At 42.5% G+C, this 22,987-nt stretch overlaps 1 protein-coding gene across 1 annotated transcript; it reads right to left on the reverse strand.

The window, feature by feature from the left end:
- Positions 1-1,583: 1,583 nt before the first annotated feature.
- On the reverse strand, positions 1,584-21,457 carry armc2 (armadillo repeat containing 2). The gene is made up of 17 exons (XM_085373414.1): positions 20,948-21,457; positions 20,777-20,849; positions 20,269-20,440; positions 19,596-19,722; positions 16,880-16,944; positions 16,177-16,284; positions 15,031-15,215; positions 14,790-14,892; positions 14,434-14,648; positions 12,480-12,625; positions 11,666-11,765; positions 10,301-10,610; positions 4,273-4,395; positions 4,076-4,189; positions 3,666-3,798; positions 2,945-3,099; positions 1,584-2,767 (listed from the first exon to the last, which is right to left on the reverse strand). The coding sequence occupies exons 1-17, from the start codon at positions 21,154-21,156 to the stop codon at positions 2,634-2,636; spliced, it is 2,472 nt and encodes an 823-aa protein (XP_085229540.1). The 5' UTR covers positions 21,157-21,457; the 3' UTR covers positions 1,584-2,633.
- Positions 21,458-22,987: the final 1,530 nt, after the last annotated feature.

Consider the following 22,987-nt stretch of genomic DNA (forward strand, 5'->3'; position numbering starts at 1 on the left):
GTGTGCGCGCGTGTGCGTGTGTGTCTCTTTCACAGAGATGATGGAGAGAAAGGGGGGGGGGGGAAGTACGTCTTGGAATTTCACGTCTCAAAAAAAAAAAAATAAGCGAGGCACTTTGAAGGAAGACTTCTTGCTTCTGCTGTAGCTCTGGTTTTGTGACAACTTTTTATTGTTTTGTTGATGATGCCTTTTTTTCTTTTCTTTTTTTTCTTCTTTTTTTTTTTCCAGTGAGGGGGAGATGTGGAGGGAAAAAAGCTAATCAAAAAGAAAGTTAAGACACCAGGTTTTCAGGAGGGATTTGCTTCCAGTTCCTCTAACCACACCTTTTTGACTGTCTTCCGCTTATCCCAGCTGCCTGGTTGCCCTAACACTTTTTAAAAGCTTTGGATTGTGAATTTTACCAGTAAATGAATACCTCTTCTGTTCTTCTCTATTAAACATACAAGAAGTGCTCTTTGGTGAGCATAGACGACGTTGTTGTTGTTGTTGGGCTGCCGCGCTCCCCGCTGCTCGGGGACCTGCCTAGCCTACACCTGGTGGACTGCGCTCGATAATGTTCGAACGCAAGAGGTTGTAGCTGTGCTTATTTCCCCACTGGGGAAGTCTAACCAGTGCAAAAGCAGCTTTTTTTTCCCCTCTTTATTTTGAACAGAGGTGTGAAACCTCTACTGTTTGTTTTGTTTGTTAATCATTTCAGTACTGCATTCTTCTGAGGGTGGATTTGAGACAGGTGACGGATGAATGAGTGACTATGATGATGAGGACTCTGATGAAAAAGGAATGGTACATTTGGAAGTGTTTTGAGAGGAGGTTTTCTGACTGTCAGTTACTGACACTTTTTATATGGAAATATATGAAAAAGATTAAAAAAAATAATAAACTAATATTAAATTGTTGTGTATCATTTTGTAGCTTTTTCCCAAAACAATGTATCGTGTATTTCTCCATCAGTAAGATTGTATAAAATGTGGAGAAATGCAGTTCAGGAATCAAACATTCAAAGCACAGTCGGTGTCACCACCAGTTCACAGCTCGCTCAGATGCACAAGAACAGGAAATTAAATTGCCCGTGGTCATTAGTAAACATATCTGAGCACTGTTATGCAAAAGATGACTTGTGAATTGACACGAGAGATTTACTTGCTCTCTGATAATGAAGCTGACTTCACCAACAGCATGCTGGACCCAGGGGTATAGTTCAGTCTGCTGTCATTACTGTCTAGGGACTTTGATGTGAATTTCATTTTACTGTATCAGAAGTGTGTAGTCCCCCTTCCTGTGGTGCGGTTGAGGCTTAAAGTTTCTCTTTGCTCCCGACCACCTTTTGTCTCGATTCAAAGGAGGGGATTTCCTTGTAGGTCAAGTTACCTCACTTTCCTGTTTGCCTCCGTGTCACACCTTTCTGGGAAAAAGTGTTTCGCTTTCCAGATGAGGCTGGAAGTCTGTCGGAAGTTCAGGGTGATTCCTGTCAGTCGAGGCCGCAGAAGTCTGTCAATGTAAAATCACCAGCAGAAACTCAACGTTCCTCCCCGCTGGCCTTTACATTTTCCCCCACAATAATACAAAACAGGAAAGGTGTTTTTTTTATTTTTTTTATTTAAGGTTTTTTTTTGGTTTTTTTATAAATCAGACAGCCACCTGTTGCTCATATCATGCTGAGAAATCCTATGTATAGAACAATGTTTGCTGTCATTTCTGGTTATCGGATTGTTTTACCAGGTTTTGAAGCATTAGCTTGTTTTGTGGTTGTTCAAGGTCACCATCGTGGGAAAACTGGGGTGGGAGTTCTACATTAAGTGCCGTTTCTGATTTGTTTCAATGTAATAACAGTGTGATTTTTGAAATGCTGTATGTTTAGGCTACTTGGTGTAACTCTGTAAGCACTGCCTGGCCCCATATCTGTGTCATAATAAAGCAAATGTGTTTTCTGCTCTTCATCTGCTGTGCTTTTTTTATTAAGTACAAGTTCAAATGCCACACAATCCACAAACGAAAAAAGATTTACACATGAGGTAAATTCCAGGTCGGTCAGCCGTTGTTTTTTTAAAACATTATGTACTGTACAATACAGTGCAAAGCCAGTCATATGAGCGTGCAAAGAGGTGTTTTGAAATTATTCTTGTGCGTGATAAACCTTAAAAGGTTTGTGGAACTGAAAGTGGATGATATGCAAATATGTCCATATACGTTCCAAAGTATAAAGGGCTCAACAAATATCACATCCACACACCACTTCTTTTTTTTTTTTTTTTGTTACAGTTTAGATTAAGCCTGCTTGCTATATTCTGGATTATTACCTGTATGATTAGATAAAATTAAAACCTGAGACATTTTATGCATTTACAGTATAAGTGTTTCATATTGGCCTGTCTGGTCTGCAGCCTTTAAACTTTACTGGCTGTAACTTCACCCTTGGTGGAAAACATGACGGCTATGTGGAGCATATTCAGCATATTTAGAGGGTTACAGTGCAGGAGTCGGCTGAGCTCATTTCAGCTCTGGTCACGCTTGTTTTCTGCACATGAAGGAAACTACAAAACTTTACAGCCAGCTATACAAAGCTGTAAGTGGTGGCGTGTTTGATTGTTTATAAATTCAGTTTTTGCTGACACAAAACTCCACGCCCGACTCTCTCAGGCTGTCAGATCTGCAGACTGGAGCATCTTCATCAGTTTTTGAGCGACAGGTAGGAACTCTAACTCCCAGCATGCTCTGTGGAAGTCTCTCAAGTCCTTGTTGTCTGTCCAATTCAGAGCCTCCTCCTCATCTAAGGAATTTGTAAAGACAAGAGTGTGAGACGGGAAGGTGGGGATACGTGTAGCCCTCCCTTCCCTATGAGGGCCTCTGGTGTGAATCGGACATATTTCCAGTGTGTCCCTCCCTTCTTATGCAAAAGGAGGGATACACTTTCTCTCCTTATGTGTGAATCTTTACTAACACCAACCTAAGTATGCAGCGAGCATCTCCAGCAGCGATTCTCTCTCCTCGGTGTATAATACTTTCTCTGAGCTGCCACCAGTCAGGTTCCACACGGCCTGGCAAATCTGGCCCGCCAGCTGCCAATCACCCAGTCCAAAGTCTCTCAGACAGTCCACCAGCCTGATCACACGCACACACATAGAGACACACATCATATGACTTTTACTAAGCGGATTCACATGACCTAGAGGTTTGTGAACTCCACTTCACTGGCCCTTTATCTAAAAAGAGGATAAAGGGTGGGTATACAGGGGAAATAAAAAGTTGGAGCAGTGCTCGCTTAGGAAAGTGTGAAGAACTGCACCACAACCTCATAAATCCAAATTTACACATCTGTATGTTTGGACGAATCTGACAAGGATAAACACGAAAGCTAGATAATCAGGAACATCTTATTTGTAGCTGTGGAGTTGTTCGTCAGTTAAAGACCAGAAACCCCCACATCCCTCCCCCCAAAAAACAAAATCCCAAGGAGGATGCCTTCTGTGTACATAAAGTTAGTAATATTTTTCATAAATAAGCCTTAAATAAATAACGTCTTTCTTCTTTTATGCTCGCTTTTTTAAGCCCTTTGGAATTAACAGGTAATCTGACCACCTAGTCTGACATGTTGAATTCAATTAGCAGTAAAATAGTGACTCTAGTGATGCACAGTGATGATGATCACAGCATGCTTTCATCCTTACTTGGCAGAAGCCCCCTCCACCATGAGACAGACCCTGCTGGGAGGATCCAGAGCCAGGTTGGTGAGGACCCCGCAGGCTGCAAAGCACATCTCGTTGCTCTTTGAGTCGAGCAGCGTTACCACAAACTGGTGCACTTAGGAGGGAGGAAGATGGCAGCGTGAGTGAGGGAGTGCACCAAGACAAGGAGAGGCAAAGATAAGAGAGCCGCTATCACCAGAGTTCAGTGGACATGCTGACTGTAGCTGGCCTTGCAGATAAGTGTAGCCTAAACATGACATAATCATATGCAGAGGTGGGTCCTGCGTCTAGGTTTTCTGCGCCTGATGTGTTAAAGAGGGTTTCCTGCAGTAAACTTAGGCTCACTGTCTCTGCTCTACCTGCAAGAGTATGAAAACTGCATTTTCATGCACCTTTGTTTCGCATGATGAAGTTCCGAACGTCCTCGTAATGCGACAGGTTTCCATAGACGCGAACGGCCTCGAGCATGGCTCCTGTACTAGAGCTGAGCAGCAACTTCAACATCACTGTGGAGCAAAGAAAAAGAAAGAGCTGGAACTTAAAAAAATAAATAAATCTATTTTGTCCTCTCTTGGCTTGCCGGCCTTACGCTTTGCAATATGGAGCTGATTGTGTTTGATGGCAGAAGTCTCTTTCTGGTAGAAGGACAGGTTGTTGATGACAGCGGCCACATTGACTAGCAGCTCCTCGCTCTCCTCCACTGTCCTCAGCTCTGTGGCACCAACCCCCCGACACACACACACACACACACACAAAAAAAAATCAGTGTAACATCAAATTAGTTTGTGCATCTGCCATCAGGAACACACCTTTAAAATCTACTTCCACAGTTTAAATATGAAAAAATATCTGCAGAACTAAAGTGACCAGCCTGTGAGTTTTGCCTTTAGCTCTGCTGAACTAATGTGACAGTGACATTATGATTAAAAATAACTGCAACCTGTAGTTAATTTTGGCGTCCTACAGTTGGTTTGATCGTGAGCTGGCACACAAAGGTCAAAGTGACTGGGTGCAACCAGCCATGACACCACGAGCAGCCTGAAAACAAGGCCTGCTCCCAATATAGCAGCAGATGTCTTGTGCTTGGTCATAAATCGTGAATATTGCGGTTGCGCTGTCAACCGTCTCCTGCGTCACTCGGAAGATGGTTTCTGGTTCTGACTGGAAGCGCCGCTTTGTACCCTGAAAAACCCTTTAATGTTGAGCGCCTCGACCCGTCGCGATCTTTATCAAAACAGGACATCAATCAGCCCAATCTGCTCTTTCATTCTAAGCTCAGATTTTGTCTTCACCTCTCAGTAATTTTTTGTTTCTGCCTTCAGTTGCTTCTCTCCACAGTCTCCCTTTTTTTTTTTTTTTTTTTTTTTTTTTGGCCTGTCCCGTTTGGCTCTTTTGCCATCAGAATTGTTGTCTAAAGGCAAAGAAAGATGCCCAACGGATTTACTTTACCAAACTGACCATCCCAGCCTTGCCGTAATGGTCCATTTGATTCACCTTTTATTGTTTATTTTATTTTCACTTACTGAATACGGGACAGACTTGACTGGGGGAAAGAAGGGGAGAAAGAAAGAGGGAAAGAGAAACAGCTGAGAAGAGGGACGGGGGAGAAGGGCAAAAGACAAAAACCAACAGAACGGGCAGAGAAAAAAAATGCATATATCAATCACCTGGATCACCTGCTGAGAAAGAAAAAAGAAAGCAAGCAGAAGAGAACAAGAGTAATAGAATAAACAACATCACAATGATATATGGGAATATGACAGTAAATACTAAATGTTAAACATTATTGTGCAGCACATAAGATCAACAGAACACAGTGTGCTTTGAGGTAGGAGCCAAAAAGGGTGTAGTTTGTGGGTGTGATCACCCGTGTGTACACCTGTGAGCATGGACGCGCTTGTTTTTTGTTTTTTTAAAAGGTTCCTTCATGTAATAATCTGCTAGAGGGTGTGGGGGGGCCACAGCCCCGTCCTCCAGGGCGTGAAGCAGGTGTGGAGGAGATCAAAACTCCAGACATCCAGAGGCCCCCAGAACACAAGAGACCAAGGAAGACCAACAGAGGGGCAGCTGCGCCACTGTCCCGGAAAGAGCTGAGGAGAGTCCCAGATGAGGGCTCACTCAGCAGCCGCGGAGCAGAAGCCAGGGGGAGTTGCAGTGACGCGCCCGTGAGCTCCGCCGGCAGCCAGCTGCGCCTGAGTGACCGAGCCCCAGGCCGAGAGGCCGGGGGCACCCCACCTCCGAAGTGGCCCGAGCGAGCCCCAGGCTCCAGGCCCCGATAAGCGGCCGCCAAGGAGTGAGCCGGTGTGTACCTGGACGCCCATCCCCGGACACAAAGAACCACCAACGCACCGATGTCTGAGGGGGTCCGCCACTGGCAGGGGAAGTGGTGGTAGGGGGAGATAGGCCTCCAAACCTTGGAGGGCCTGAGATGTCCCCAGAGAGGTGGCGCCTGACACCCAACCTGACATATAGACACAGACATACAGGCACACACAGATACAAACATCCATTCCCACCCTCATGCTCTCATATGCACTTACTCCACACTCAACCAACGTGGAGACAGACATAAAGAGACGTTGTACACACGATCACACTCCCCAAACGTACTCTACAAACCGGGTCTAGGTGCCCTCGCCCCTGGAGGGGGGAACTGCACCCAGACCCAGGTGGTGTTTCCCTTTTCCCTGCGGTGGGGGGAGGCAGACCGCCCCGACTCCGCAGCAGCAGGAAGGCTCCACACTCCAGACCGCAGTCGGACGGCCAACTCCTCCTCCTAGCCCCCCCGCTCCAGCAGGTCGCAGAGAACGGGGGTGAGAGAAGACTCCAAACCTCCCTCCACCCGCTCATTGTAATGTTGATGCATGTGTGTTCTAAGGTGCATTTAAAACCCAGGAGGGCATGGAGCTACCTGCCAGAGAGCAGCAGGTAAGCGCATGGTCCCTCCTGCTAGCCCTCAATGTCTACGTGTATTTAAAATTGAGAGGTGGGCAACGATGCCAGGGGTGGGGTGTACACCCTGATGGTACTTTGGACTCCGTGTATCGTGCCCACCCCCAAGATCCTATATGTATGTGTAATGAGAGTGTGAGTAATGTGAATGTCTAAGTTGTGGGATAAAATTGAGGCAGAGGCAGCCAGAAGGGGACAGAAGGGGGGGTAGCCTCCTCTGCACCCTGGTGACATACCCCTACTCCAAGGCCCTGCATGTGTGGGTGGTTGTGGTGGAGCGGGAAGAGGGAGGCAGCTGGAGATGGGGAGGGAAGGAAGGGAGGGGCAAGTGACCCCTCCCTGGGGCCAGCTCCCCCGCTGACCCCAGTAGGCACCCCCATACTCCGCGACCCGCCAGGGAAAGGGGGCCCAGGCCCATCCAGACCGGGCCCAGTGCAGCAGCGCCGCCCGGCCCCACAGAGCCCGGGACAGTCCACCCAACCCCACCACAGAGAAAACTGCACCCACCCCACCATCCACTCATCTTCCAGACTACATAAGACAATAAACACCCAGGCTGAGATCTTCCTCCACCTCTCCTGTATCTCCCCCTCCTGCAGAGGGAGCTCCTGAGGAGAGGAAAGCTCCTGCAAGATGTGACAATCTCCCCCACCAGTTGAAGAGCCCCCCAGGTGGCTCGACGCACCGGCGGCACCCTGCTCCAGGGATGGGCCCCCATGCACCCACCCGCCCACAACCCCGGCAACACACCAACCAGGACCCAAGCCCCCGAGGCCCAGTCCGGGTCCCAGCCCAGAGACGGAGCGCCCCCAGAACCTCACGCCCATCCCGGACCCACCCAGGGCCAGCCAGGCTACCAGGTCAGTAACCCACGTCCGTCAGCACAGACCCTCCCCTAGCCCCGCTGCACGCAGCCGCGAGGAAACAGTCACCGGAGAGCCAACAGAGCCCCTAACCGGACATGACCGCTACCCCGGGTTGAGCCCCCCAAGGAAGATGCCTCCGGGGAACCCCCCGACGCCCTAAGCCTGTCCCTACCCCCACACCAATCACAACAGTGAAGGCGGGACCAAACTATGACCCCCCACCCCCACTAGGTGATGGAGCTGATCAAAGGAGCCCAGAGCAATTGATCTGATGTGGTGGCAGAGGCTGTATCAAGACTAATGTAATCTAATAGATAATTTCTATATTGGTTAGAATTAAGATTATTTTTATTTTTCCAGTTCATGAGGACTGTTTTCTTGGCTATGCATAGGGCAGTGAAAACCATATGGGCTATATTCTTTTCTGAAGTGACATTATCTAAGCTGCCCAACAAACACACTAAGGGGGAAGTTGGAATGTTACATTTCAGACACTTCGATAAGTCTTCACATATCTCGCGCCAAAACTTCTGAACTGGTGGACAGAACCAAAGAGCGTGGATATAATTGTCTGGTGAATTGGTTTGGCAGTGTGAGCAGTTGTTGGTAGACGTAAAGCCCATCTTGAACATCCGATGACCTGTATAGTGTACTCTATGTAATATTTTGTATTGAATTAATTGAAGACTGGGATTTCTAATTAGATGAAAGGTTTTTAAGCAAATCTGAGACCAGAAGTTTAGGTCTAAGTTAACTGATAAATCCGCTTCCCATTTTGCAATAGGAAGTGATATTGATTCATCTGTTTTAGAAAGCATTCTGTATATTTTGGATAGTAATTTGGGGGGTTTAAGAGTAAGAAATTGAACCACACTTGGTGGTGTTTGTAGTTCAACTTGACCCGGTTTAAATTTCTTTTTTACTATGGATTTAATTTGTTGATATTCTAAAAATCTTTTCTTGTTGATCCCATATTGTGTAACTAGTCCGTCAAATGAAATAAATTCTGTTCCTTCTAGTATATGTTCTAAATATTTGATTCCTTTATCACTCCAATCTGAAAAGTTTATCATATTATTGTTTTGTAATATGTCAGGGTTGTTCCAGATAGGTGTACGTTTGCATGGGATTAATGAAGACGCCGTCAATTTTAGAAACTCCCACCATGCTGTCAGAGAAGAGCTGATGTTGATGCTTTTAAAGCATTCATGTCGTTGGATGTTTGAGCTGATAAATGGTAGGTCTGAGATCTCTAGATTATTGCAGAGTGCTTGTTCTACATCTAGCCAAGGTTCATCTAAGAGGGTGTGTTTTAGCCATCCTGAGATAAACTGAAGCCTGTTGGCTAAGAAGTAGTGCTGAAAGTTAGGCAGTTCTAGTCCTCCTTTATCCTTGGTCTTTTGTAGTGTTTTTAAGCTTATACGTGGGGGTTTATTTTTCCAAAGGAATTTGGACATACATGAATCTAGAGATCTGAACCAATCTTGTGGCGGTTTAGTTGGGATCATTGAGAATAAATAATTTATTTTTGGTAAGACCATCATTTTTATAGCGGCAACCCTTCCCATGAGTGATATGGGTAGACATTTCCATCTAGCCAGATCATCTTCTACCTTCTTTAAAAGTGGGATATGGTTTAATTTAGTTAGATCTGCAAGCTTGGGAGAAACATTAATACCTAAATATTTTATATTTCCCGATTGCAGTGGTGTAGAAGAGGAATTATGGAAGGAGCAATTAATCGGTAGGACTGTAGATTTTGACCAGTTAATTGAGTAATCTGATATTCTTGCAAAAGAGTTTATCAATTCAATCACCCCAGAGATATTGGTTTGTGAATTTTGGAGAAAGAGTAACACATCATCCGCATAAAGGCTGATTTTATGTTCCACGTTCTTGCATTTTATGCCCTTAATTACTGAATTCTGTCTAATTGCTGCTGCTAGTGGTTCAATAAAAATTGCAAATAGTGAAGGGGAGAGTGGGCATCCCTGCCTGGTGCCCCTCAAGAGACAGAAGCTGGAGGATGTCTGGTCATTTGTTCTAACACAAGCTGTTGGGGAATTATATAATATTTTTAACCAGTTTATGAAAGAGGATCCAAAACCAAATTTGTGTAAAGTTGCAAATAGAAATTTCCAGTTAACCACAGTCTCCCTTACCTGATGTGCCCCTCGATCTAATAATGTTCCCACCTTTTTTTCACTAGTTTGACCTCTGTGTTGTTTGTGAAAATTTGACTGTGTAGGAGGCAGGCAGCAGAGAATACAGAGCTTAACGCCCACCCGTGTATCAGTTCAACCTGTCCTGAAACCATCTAACCACATGGGAGATATTCACACACGCAAACCGAGTCGGCTGTGAGATGTCACAGAACATCCTGCTCATGCAGTGAAGCGCTTCTTCTGTCAGCCTTAAAAAAAGAAAAAAGAAAAAGAAGAAGAAGAAGAAAAAAAAAACCAGGTAAACCGAAAGAGGATGTGCTGCACAGCAAACAGAAAGTACTGAGAGGAAACTGAATGATGGAATGAACAGACAGATATGGAGTGTGTTTTTGTGTTTTTGACAAAAGTCACATCTTGTTCCCAGCACAAGGGAAGTGGTTGTGTACCTCGTAGGTACTTAAGGTGCACTAAGCCGCTATATTTAAACCTATCAGAACTTCAGATGTTTACATGCTGCTTTCGTTGTGTACCATGAAAAAACAGGCCACTGTTAAGCCTGCTGACTGCTTCATCTTCTTAACCTAATAAAGGATCTGACTTAAAGAAGATGAAGCTGCTCCTTCCTTGTGCTCACCAAGCGTCTCCATCAGAAGTCGAATGCAGGCTGTGTCTGCGGCCACAGGTGGACCCACGGCGGGGTGGATGCACATATTCGCCAGCACCCTGACCAGCTTCACCAGCACGTCGTCAGCCACCTGTGGTCTGACGGGAGGAGAGGCTCCTTTCTGCACGACTGTGTGAGGTGGCTCATCTTTTCGCTGGTAGATGTCGTACAGCCGGAGAAGCGTGCGCATGCAGCCGTCGCACTGAAAGAGCTCCAGCCGGGGCTCATCGCTTTTGGCCGTGAGATTCCCGAGGGTGAAGAGGAGGCGCACGATGAGATCCTGCGAACAAGCGGTGGAGATCGGTGGCGAAACATCAGTTTATGGATTTAGATTTATTAGATGTTTGCTTAGCGTTTTAAACTACTTTCTGGGGTTACCGGCTTTGTATCAATGAATCTGCTTACATTTCATGCTTAGTGCATTTTTATTATTGCCTTTTTATTTCTTAGAGACCAGCAGGATCTGTTGAACTGTCTAAACTGACACTGTAAAGGTTTGGCTTTTTTAATAAAGACCACTAATCTTTATTCTAACCACCTGATTCTCTATCAGCAATGTTTGATTAGTACATTTATATTCGACTATCCTGAGCAGAAGGAGGCTGATTGTGTGTGACACCACCTACAGGAAAGCAAGCCTCTCCTGTCATGCAGCACGAGCACCTGTGTCACTCAGAGTTTAGAGTTGTGTAGTTGGTTTGACTGCGATTACACAATATTTTGTCAATGAGTTACCACGCTTATGGAAAACAACTACGTCACACCCTACAGAGCAGGTGAGAGCGCACTCGTGTCTCCCATTAACGTGTACCGAAACTGATATGAGGACGGGACGTGGTGTCCCAGGATGTTTATTACATGTTTTGCTATCGAGTGTGTTTATGTTTATGCGTGTGTGTTTGTATCTGTGGGTGTCAGTTTATTCCAAATGAAATGAGAAGCACTTGTGAGTCGAGTCTAGTTGCCAAAGTCCCACATTCATCCTCTCCTCTTCCCTCCATATTCTCTTCCTTCCTTCCCTAGTCTAGCTTCCCTTCCACTTCTGTATCACTTCTTCTGCTGTGCCTATTCAATCTTTCCTTCTCTCCTCCATTTTCATGTCTTTTTGCATACTCATCTGGTTTATTAAATATCTAATCAAACACACAGCAGAGGAGAAATTTTTATAGTAATAAACAATTCATATAAAACAAGTAAACAGTCCAGTAAAGATGCATAAGTAACTTAGTGTATAAAAAAGCACACAGACATGCTTACAAACAAGAAGAACACCTCTCTTTAATTCTGAAAAGTCTCAAGCACACACAAGAACACAGAGGAGGCTTGTGGACTCACCTGTTTTTGGTGATGTTTGCTCAACAGCTCTAAAAATAGCTGGTAGCAGTCGGGGGTCTGAGCCAGAGCGAGGCGGCACTCAGAATATGAAGAAAGTTTACTGAGGGTGAGAGGGGGACAAAAAATACCATAGACCACTCCACTCAACTCACTGCCCTGCTAGGGTGACTAAATATGGTGACATTAAATCAACATGGAAAATGCATTGATAGATCTGAGCTGATTATTTTCATTATCACGAGAAAATACATTTTTAAAAAGCTAATTTTCTTTATTTTAGACTTCATGAATTACTCTTATCACATATTGATAAACTGATGAGGCTGGGGTTACAGAAAGAGAAAGATGGGGGCGCAAATTGTGCTTGATTGCTTCAGTTTGGCGTTGGTATGAAGATCAGAGAGTACTCAGTCTGTATTATCCTCTACGACCTTTCAAAAGGTTGTCAAAATATCACAGACCATTTATTCCAAAGTAGATTTGCAGTTACCATTATATACAGTGTATATCCACTCACTGGACACTTTATTAGGTACACTTTGCTTGTTCAAGAACATATTTTGATGCTTTGAGCTTTGTGACATTGTGCATTTAAGGAGGTATATATAATTAAGACACTGAGTTGCTGTCATGTGATTGATTCAATATTTATGTTAACAAGCAGCTGGACAGATGCACTTAATGAAGTGACCAATGACTTTAACTCCACCCATGAGCATGTTTTTTTATCATATGTCCTAAAAATCTATGTACTTTCCTGAGGCTCCACCCCTGTGTATGTAGTAAGCATGATTTAGGTAAGCAAGTTCAATACCTGTAAATTCTGGAAATGTTCATGCAGACATCCTGATCTTCACAGTGTTGCTGCAGCACTTGGCAAAGCGCTGGTAGTATGGAGAATGAAACAAACAGTGGACGGGAATCAGAGAGGTCGGCAAGATTCCTCAGGATCGTTGTCAGCTACAGAGGTGAAAAGACAGAAAAGGGTCCAGTGTAGCTTAGCAAAGAAAAATACACCTAGTACATTAATGGTTTGTAATAAGGCCAGAGCTTGTGACGCTGGCCTGTTCATCATGGTGTACAACATAGCAAATGGAAACTGCCCACTGCTGATCAGGATATCCTTCACTGCACACACTGAACAACTGTTTTCTTTGATCTGTGCAATATCTCTAAAATTAGAAACATCCTGCTTCAGAGTGAGTGAAGCTGAAACACTAACTAATACTACTTTTGGATTGGACTATTGTAATTCATAATGATCAGGTTGTTCTGAAAGTTCAGCGACAAGCCTTCAATGATCCAAAACGCTGCAACAAGAGGAAGATCACAGGACTTCAGGACAGGACAGGACTTCCTGCAATGCACTGAGCACTTCCTCTCCACTCACTTCTTTTCACTCCATCCCCCCAACCGGCCACAGCAGATGGCCACAGCAGGAAAAACCTCCTTGCGCTGCAGGAGGTTTTTCCTGTTAAAAGGGAGTTTTTCATTCCCACCGTCACTAAGTACTCGCTCAAAGAGGGTCATTTGTTTGTTGGGGTTTTCCAAAGAACATCCTACGGTCTTTACTTAAGAGTTGAACTGAAGTGCGAAAATAAATCATTCTATGATAAGATTGAAACAGTCAAGTAAACAGCAGTACCGAAACTACCCTGAAAGTCATCGTGTGCTTATTTCGCCTTCATCAATGAGTCATGTTAGATATGACAGTTTGTTTACTTGGGCCAGTTTCTGTGGTTGGCAGCAATAATTTTCAGTGCAGTCAAGCAAGCTGTTACTTGTGCAGCACAGAATACACTGTAAAAAAATTGTAATATAAAAGTATTTCACTGTGTATTTTACAGTGTTGTACCGTTCTTCTAGAATATCATGAAATTTACATAAATAGACTGTTTTTTTACATTTCAAATGTAAATTAACGTAAAATCACTGTAAATGTAATAAAACATAATTTTCTTGTTTTTTAAATGTATCTGTCTGTACATATGCATATTTAGATACAGTCACAAATGCATTATAATTTCACAAATATTTGTCCGTTATTTGAAAGATTGAACTGTTAGATTTAAATGTAATGCTATGGAAAAATACATAAAATGATTCGTATAAACTTTTTTTACACACGAGTCACTCACGAGTTGGCAGTTCGCCTTGTAATCAGAAGGTTGCCGGTTCGAGCCCCGGCTCGGACACTCTCGGTCGTTGTGTCCTTGGGCAAGACACTTCACCAACCTCCTACTGGTGATGGCCAGAGGGGAATTATAAAGTGGAATTGTAAAGCGCTTTGAGGGTCTCATAAGCGCTATATGAATGCAATCCATTATTATTTAAACCAACTGTTAACTGTATATTTCTGTACATTTAAGTATTATTATTCATATTGCCGCATTCATTGACCTTGTTTATAGGTAATTTCATTGTTTAGTCACATTAAATTGTTCCTAATTTAATGTTTAAAAGCACTTGAAAAATCCCATGTAAAATTAGGGCAACAAACTGTATTGTCATTACTGAAAATAACCGTATTTTCATGGAAAAGTTATTTTCTGTTATTTTATGGTATTATTTTGGCGCCCCAGCTGCCAGAATATTACTGTTTTATTCTCATGGGGCACCTTAAATACCAGACATTAACCAAAACATTTGATAGTGGAAAAATCTGCATCAGTCAATAAACTGGTACATTTTTTACTGATATGGTTTAACATCTTAGTTTTAAGGAGAAATATATATGGAACAAAAATTTGATGCTTTTTAATTGGTACCTGTACGAGGATGTGGCCTGCTATGGGGAGGTTGGTTTCTTCTACAATGCAGAGTTTCTGGATGAGTTTCTGTGCCACACATATGAAGTTTTTATCCAGCAATATTCTGAGGATTTCAGTGTTTCCAGAGAGAAATTTCAAAGTTCCAACACAATATAGGATTGCTTCTCCAGATGCAGACACATGTTCATTGCTTAGCATCCTCAGCAATGAATCTAGACACAGAAAACATTTGATGTTATCATCCCTATGGAGATTCATGCATCTATAAGACATGCAGTCGTATTTGTTCACAAAATTTCAGACCAGAGTTACAGAATAGATAACCACTATGTTGTCTACTGTTCCATCCTGACCAATGACTGAGTTGTTCTGGAAGAGGATGTCGTTGCTTTCAGTGCGGCTGATCTGGAAGATGAGTTTACAGATGTTGAGCAGGTTGTTTCCACTGACGCACAGCTGGGGAGAAAAATACAAAAGAATTCACATAATTTTTTGTATAAAATAGTGGGGGTGCTTTGTGACAGAGATAAGTAGGAGACATGCTGGCATGCACACACCCCCGCAGACAACCTTGCAAACTCACAGATGACTCACAGCAAGGCACAGCTGGGCAATGTGCATGTTGAGCTGGGCATAGTTGAGGTCAATGAGTCGGAACAGCGTTCGAAGTATCCCTGACCTCTTCTTACAGCGCCGACCGAGCATGTCCGCCTCTGCCAACGTGCCGTGGAGGCGGTCACACAAATCACACAGGCGGTCAACCGAGCCCTCGGAACCACCTTGCATTGCAGGCAGAGCACACACATTTCAAAAAAACAAAGTCAAGTTTAGGACAGCATGTGCAAAACTCACAATAAGGGCAAACATGTATTTGCACAAATATAGATCAGAGATGTTTTTGTGTCTTTCATATTGTACATTACACAGGCTCTCCTGTTCGTGTGTGGTTGCGAATCAATAATCCTTTGGTCAGCAGAAAATGAACATTTTCCTTCCTCTTCCAAGAAGCAGCTTTGGATTTCATTGGTAATATGCAGGGGAACAATTCAACGACAGGCAGCTGTGCTCTTTAGCGGAGGAAGAGAAAGGGTGGAGTTTGTCCTTGTTTTCGAGGTAAAATAAATGTTTTCCCAGCATAAATAGCAGGGCCTGGCCATGTCTAAAAAAGGTTAGATCCAGTCTAACACTCAGCACTTCACTGCAATATCTCTTTCTGAATCTGAAAGGTGTTTTATGCATGCACCAGAAGGCCCTTGGTACAATAAATATTTAATATTTATCTTCCAAATGAATTTTCCATTAAATTTGTAAAATGTTAAAATATTTACAGCCATAGATTTAATTTTACGGCTGTCAGACTCCAGTTGCAGGCAAGACAATTCTGTATGAATGCCAAGCATAACATTACTCTTTCTTTCTTTGGCAGCTAAAATGACAGTACTTTTTCATTTTGTGAGACTCTATGCATGACTATCTGCCAGTGTTGAAAAATCTATTTTTTAGCCTGCTGGCTGTAAATAAAAAGTGCTCTTGAAACACAGGAAATAGGTATGAATATGAGCAGGTTAGCACAAATAAAAAGATAAAAATAAGTGCCTTAACCACAATCCACTTTAGATTGGCTCTGGAAACATTCAGGCCCAAAGGGTTATATATAATATTTTGATGATTTGAATGCATTTGAATGTTCTATATTTGGACCGTGTTTCGGGGGTTTCTTTATTACACTGGCCACAATACCTGCAGCTGCACTCTCTAGTTTCTGAAGGAGAGGAACGATCACATTATTCCACATCAGTGACTCTGCATCCTCCTCTTTGTTGCCCTTGTTGTCTCCACGCTCTGGCTCTGAAATGTGCAGAGAGAATTGCAGTTAGCCAATTACCACCTCAGAAAACAAAAGCGACAACCACAGTTCACAAGTTCACAGTCTTAAAATATAACAGCAGGAAGTTTGATGCCACAGTGAAAAGGTCACCATCCACAGCTAGACTTCCTCTGATTTGTTGGCATGTGGGCATGTGAGCTTGCGCACGTTAACTTGTGCAATCTCTTGCACACAGTGTGCCTGTTTTTTTTTTGGTTTTTTTGCTGAATATTTGCATAACCCTTGCTTGGTGTGATGCAGGAAGCTGCGGCTGCACGAACCAAAACTTCTCTAACCTATTGGCTGACTGCCTGTCATGGTAAAACTTGCGCCCTTAGCAACAACACCCCAATCAAAGTTTATTTCTTTTGCACGTGAAACCTTTCTGGGCTCAAGAGTAAACAGAGAGATTTCATATTTAGATCTGTTTGTACTAATTTTGCTCTACGTTGTGCCTGAGTGAAACCAAGTACATTTCTACTTTTACACGCTGTTCAAAATGTACCATTTGTGTTTATTATGCACAACACCATACAAAACAAGACAGTGAGCTTCATTTAGTGGATGTGAACAAACCTGTTGTGCTATCTTCTTTGCAGTCTTTGGGTCTTACTGCTGAGTCCACATCACTCTGCACTATTCTGAAAAACACACAAAGAGCCTGACTATATGGGGTTTAGGAAAATACACAAATAAGAGTTAAAATGAAGAGGCACTAGGGGCTCTGGCTCTTAAAAAATAAAATATATTTATTATTATTATTTATTTATGTTTTGCTGATTTTACACCCTGTGAACAAAACGTAAGGTCTATTTTCGTCAACAAGCACTGGGTGTCACTGTTGCAACAGTGATTGAAACGTGTATAGGCTCCGCTGCTTCACTGTATTTGTGTGTCTGTGCATGTACATTTGCACCCATGCAGATATGTGTGTATCCGAAAGTTTCTGTGTGGCCACTTTTTAATTTTAATTTTGTTTGTTTGTCTAGAGGTGTGCTGCTTTGCAGGATGCACAACTGCAATCCCCAACAGACAGGAACTAAGATCTCAGCTTTGTGGGCAGTCTGGTTAAAGGTGTTCATGATTTGTCACTGCAAGCCGTCTCCAAAACCTTACAATTTGTTCTGCAATAACCGTAATGTGCTCCCAAAAACACGCCCAAGTGTCATGCTGTGTTATGTGTTGTGGCTCGCCCTTGCATGTCACTCTGATCTGAGTGTCTGCATTTAAACTCTGCACTGTTCCACCCACACTCAAAGATAATGACTCAGTGCTCCAGTATATTCTATATTACATGACAGGTGCCGTTTCTTATGACCAATTAATCCTTAATGACTTTCTGTAACTGTAAAGATTTACTGCAAAAAGCACACAAATATGTAAAGAGGGAATAGCTTTAAAAACATTGAAAGGTGTAACCACTCCTGTAGAAGACAAAGACAAGGACTGAAGCTTCTGTAATATCACAGGCTAACTCTCAGGATTTGTTATTTCTTTGAACTTTTACATACAAGTGACAGATATGAGATTTGGCAGCTATTATCTTCTCATTTCAATGAAGAATCCTCAGAAGAAACTTGTTTGATGCTCTTTGATTAATATACAGTTTTGGGGCATTATAATATAGCACACTCACCTTGGTGATTTGATGAATGTTAAAATCTGGCACATGGGGCATATGGAGTAGGGAGTGCTGGCTAGGGTATGCTACAGTGAATGTCAGGGGGCTTTAGCTCTGTATGATAGGATTAAGAGCCCGATAATAAGGCCTCTTTGTGTGATTCGGCATTCTCGGAGACATGACCTCATCCCTGTCTTAGGCCTGGCCAGTGCACTGCAGTCACAATACACGCTGCTGCCAGTCTTGCCCAGATGGGCACCCAAATCTAATAGAGAGCCATTTGGAGCTATAGAGCTCTGGCTTATTGGAGAAAAAGAACCTAGTGGATGTCTAATCTCCCCTATCTTTATATCTCATCCAACTCATCATATTAATCTGTCCAGCTGCGTCCATTTCCACTTGCAGTGTGCTTCTGCCTTGGCTCTATGTGATTTTTCATTGTTCTCCTCTGTCTAATGTCTGTTCCTTGCAACACTAAAGAACTGTGGTTTAAAAACTCTGACCTAGAAAGAATCAAAAAGGGGAAGTCTTCAAGCCCATTTTGTGTAATAATAACATGACCCCGGTTTTCTCACTTGGGACTTCTCTTTGTCAGCAACAAGTTATACAAACATAGCATGTTAACTTGGTATTAGGTAGGAGGTTGAGCTTGAGGCCATGGCCCAGATTTCCTGTAAAAGTGTTTTATGGTCTGCTCACCCCCCTTCAACTGCCCCACCCAATCGATAGGCAAATGGATTGTAACGACAGCCCCCGACCTCACGGTCAGAGTTATGCCCCTCGTGCTGACACACAGCTGATGAGGTCGGCAAAAAAAAGCAGAGCTTTTAGCCTCTGTGCACTATGGAAATGTAAAAGCTGACATTTGCTAGTAATGACAGATAGAGACAGTTTCGATGGGAAGAAGAAGCTCAACTCGACCAAGATATGGTGTACAGTGATGTATATGAGGGTTTAAAAGGGGTCGCGTGCCTGAAGTTAAAGAATTCATTCTATCTATTTGTTAGTGACCCCACTGCTGGTCTAACTGACTTCAGCTATTCGGCTACAGTTGAACATATGAACAATGGTTGGCCGTGGGTCAAGTAGACGTTTTAAAATCCTTTTACTTCGGACTAAGTTCACGACAAGTTTAAAAGTAATAGTCCCGACTTTTGACTTATTGCCTCATTTACATTTTTCTGCAAACAGAAGAAGTATTCCCCAAGAGATCACAATTTTTAAAAAAGTAAAATACAAAAAATCCTACAGCAAAATAAAAATACTGATAAAGTTAGTCCTTGTAGAATTTAAAAGACATGTACTGACAGTTACAGGGATGGACATTTAGGTACAAAATAAACAACTATACTCATATCAGCTTTACTGACGTATTTGCTGCTTTGATCCTCTGCCCAGTAGTCTGGTTTACTTATGAACCACAACCCAAAGACAATATAAGGAAGAGAGGAAACAAAGCAAGGAGGAGAGGGAGAAGGATTTGACAAAAAGCAAAAAAAGGGAGGCCCAATCAGCTCAGTGTAGTAATGGCTACCCCTGCACCCTTGCATGTCAATAAATCTTAAACTCATTGTCGAACTGTCATTACTGTTAAAGATTGGGAGGGTGGAAGGGTGGAGAGCGAAGGACATAATGTTTCTTCCAAGTGAAACAGAAGAACAGAAAGCGTACCTTTCACTTGCTGTTGTGTGAGGGCCGGGTTTGACAGGACCACTGTAACCTGCGGTGTGGTCTGTACTGGAAAGTTGCTTAGCTGACAGCTGCTTTTGTCCTGGGCCTGCATTCAGTGGCTCTTTCACTGAACACGTGGAAAAGATGTGGCAAGAAGTTAATTATAGCAATGTTTCTATTTCCTTCATTAGGTAAAAGTACAAGTCCCTATTCATACACATTAACACAGTGCACATATACAGTAAATGTATACAGATAAAGGGCTTAGTCACTCTCCATTATCTGTTTTACTGCTCTAAATAGCTGAGCAGGTTTGTACGGAAAGGTTTGAGAGTGAGTAGTCATTTTCCACTCAAAACAGCAGGCGTATATTATGCTTTTTACCAAGCCCCACCACAGAGAATGTAAATCAGGTAAAATGTCAGCATGTGAATGGCTCCATTCATTCCCCTTTCAGAAAACTGCTTCAGCACTCGTGTCTATGCAGGACACGGAAGAAAATGAATGATGTGTTGTTGTTGTTTTTCTATTTATCTTGTACATATTAAACAGTTCCTAATAAACCGGGTTACTAGCATTTCATAGTAAGCACAGTAAGGGTGCTTTTTTTTTTTACTGCGATCTCTTGTACCGTAAGTTGAGCTTCATTAACATCTTTTCCCCTCTTCTTTACCATTTCGGTGTCCTTCTAAAGGCGGTAACCTGGTGAGAGATCCAGGTCTGAGGAGGCGTGCTCGTACTCCTGCCCCTGCCAGCCCCCTACGCGGTTTCACTGGGCTAGTAGGAGGTTTGGGTAAGGCTTTGAATGGATTGTCAGCATCACAGGGGACTGAAAACTTTGGCTTCTGGCAAAGCACAAACATCAAGTGCTGAGTATTAGCCAGAGGAAAAATTCACTTGAGACATCAGCACTTTTATAAGCAGAGAAATTTCATTGCATTTATTGCTTCCTTTGCATTTGTTTTTTAAAACTTAAATGCTATTTAATTAGCATATTTAGCATATTTAGCTGGTGCACAGAGGTGTACTGGCCTATTATCCAATTTATTGCTTTGCTTTACAAGTTTATTTATCCACTGAAGATTAGAAGCGTACATACTGAAAACTGACCCTTATTCTGGGATAACCTTCCTGCTTAGACTACAATGCATATTGTGTGTTTATGTGTGATAAGAACATACATGATCCAAAGGAGAGAGGCGAGTCCCTGAACCTGGCCTGGAGTCTGAAGCATCAAAACTTTGAGCATGAAGGCTACAGAGTAAAAAAAGACCCCAACAAAAACAAATGATTACTTTCATCAGAACCACAGTTTATTTTAGATCTTCACAGAAGTGCCATTTCTGACTAACCTAAAAGCAGAAGGTGGTCTGTTGTCACGAATAGATGCGCTCCCAAAAAGTTGTCTATGTCCATCTCTGGGAGTAAATGGCCGGTGAGTGGACTGAACTCGTAGGGACTGTCTGACCTCATTTACTATCTCTGCACACGTTTTCCTCAAAGCGTTGCGCCGGGGCATCAAGGGGCTGCAGATCTCATGTTTCGTCTCTGTAGAGGCCATATAGGCCTAACTGACATGTGTCAAGAAAGTCCACTGATGATTAAATAATGTCATTATATGTATAGATATAGGGTGTATCACTAATGGATACACAGAGGTACATGTTACCTTAAAATGAACAGTAGGTGTAAAAGAAGCAATGCAAAATCACCCTAAAGCCCTGTATTCAGTCTCACTTCAGTAAAAGTATGGAGACAAAATGTAAAGCATCAACAGCAAAAGCAGTAATTACCACAGCACAAGGATCCTCCTTACTGGATTATTGTTATTATAAATTAAGCTCCCTGTTATTTTATAAATGAATCGGTTAATTGGTGAATTAATAAAAACATCAGAATAAAATCAATGATTCCCATGAAAACTGGCCCATGCTGATAAACTGAAACACTTTCACTTATACATAAAAAAACTAAATGGAGAAAAGAAAAACTTAAGAGGAACTAATTTTAAGCCACCTAATTAGCTAAACTATAATTGTTGTTAAATTACAAAATTCACACTAATTGTTTCTGCTCAGCTAAATGATCAGCTTTAACTAAATTATCATTAACGCTTCATCATATTTTATTAGACTATTCATTTTGTGTGTCCAATCTTTAACTGTACACACCTAGTAGCTAGAACTATCAGATGAATTGCAAACAACAGAACAAAAACCTGCAATCTAAAGTGAAATTTGATGAAGTAATTGTAAACCACAGGATTAAAGGTAAGTAATCTGTAAGACATACCTTAAGAGTATACTGAAGAAGCCTAATAGCAGACAAAACTGCTATCAGAAGTTCAGATGGAACCAGGAAAGTACTAAAGTAGAGTTTTTGGTTTTGTTTAGTTTTCTGTGGAAGACTATATATATAAATATATTTACAAATAAATTATAAGTAATTAACTTTAAGATAACCTTTCCCTGAACCTAAAGACAAGCCCTGAGCTGGAAGTTCCTCTGCGCGTTCACGCTCCGTCTCCATGGCGACAAAGTGCCGCTATGGTAGCTTGAACAACAAACCCTGGAAAGATAATAAGCTAAGCATTCACCAAAGAATACTAAACTGTTTATTTATCCATGTGAGAGCAGGAAAACCGAGTTATTTATTATGAATGAAAGCCTGAACATTAATTAAACGGTTATTGAAGAAAGCTGGAGCACTTACCGTTCGCCCCTTTAAGGTCCTCTAGGGGTAACAGTGGGGAAGCAGCAGTCGAGCCCTTAAAGTGGGATTTCACGGCCAAAAGAAAAAGGCAGCGATACCTGAAACTTGCTAAAACTGTTCTCGTTTTTGACAACAAGCTAGCCTGACGGTATCACGTGCACGAGCTCCAGTGAGTGCCCCCCTCTCTCTTCTCTCTCTCTCTCTCCCTCGCGACACGGTGACGCGCCTGCGCATGTTAGGAAGGAAACTGAAGCAAACGCGAGTTTCACTCAGAAATGTGAGGACATATATACATCAGTTGTTACAAGTTTTCCTAACTTAACACGTGCCAATAATTGGACTGATAAGTACAGTGAATTAACTAATGACCGAGGAAACTTGAAAACAATCAAAAGTATTTTATTTATGCAGGTGTTGCAGCTGGGAAAGCTGTGTGGATGCCAGCTCTGGCCCTGGATCGAAGACCTGTACATTCTTGTATGTATTTTCACTTTATTTTAGTTGCTACAATGAGGACATTAATATGCAGAGGCACACAAATGGGAACTGACTAATATAGCAAGATACTGATGGACATAAACCACACTATTTAACTACAATAGAACGCTTACACTTTTAAAAAAATGGTTTGGCCATTTGAATGAAAAGAGTATCAGTATTGCTTAGTATTCTTAATAGCA

Source organism: Diplotaxodon limnothrissa, linkage group LG15, assembly GCF_057381915.1.
Source record: "Diplotaxodon limnothrissa isolate DT_005_m linkage group LG15, D_limnothrissa_male_GT1.1, whole genome shotgun sequence".
Classification (NCBI taxonomy): Eukaryota; Metazoa; Chordata; class Actinopteri; order Cichliformes; family Cichlidae; genus Diplotaxodon; species Diplotaxodon limnothrissa.

Bases quoted from the DNA above. Each gene is read 5' to 3' on its own strand.
- armc2 (XM_085373414.1), bottom strand. From the start codon at position 21,156: ATGGCCTCTACAGAGACGAAACATGAGATCTGCAGCCCCTTGATGCCC. The intron at 20,441-20,776 runs GTATGTTCTTAT...GTGCTTTGCCAG, and splicing joins GCCTCTCTCCTTTGGATCAT to AAGCCAAAGTTTTCAGTCCC. The intron at 16,285-16,879 runs GTTTGTTCACAT...TGCACATTTCAG, and splicing joins CAAAGAAGATAGCACAACAG to AGCCAGAGCGTGGAGACAAC.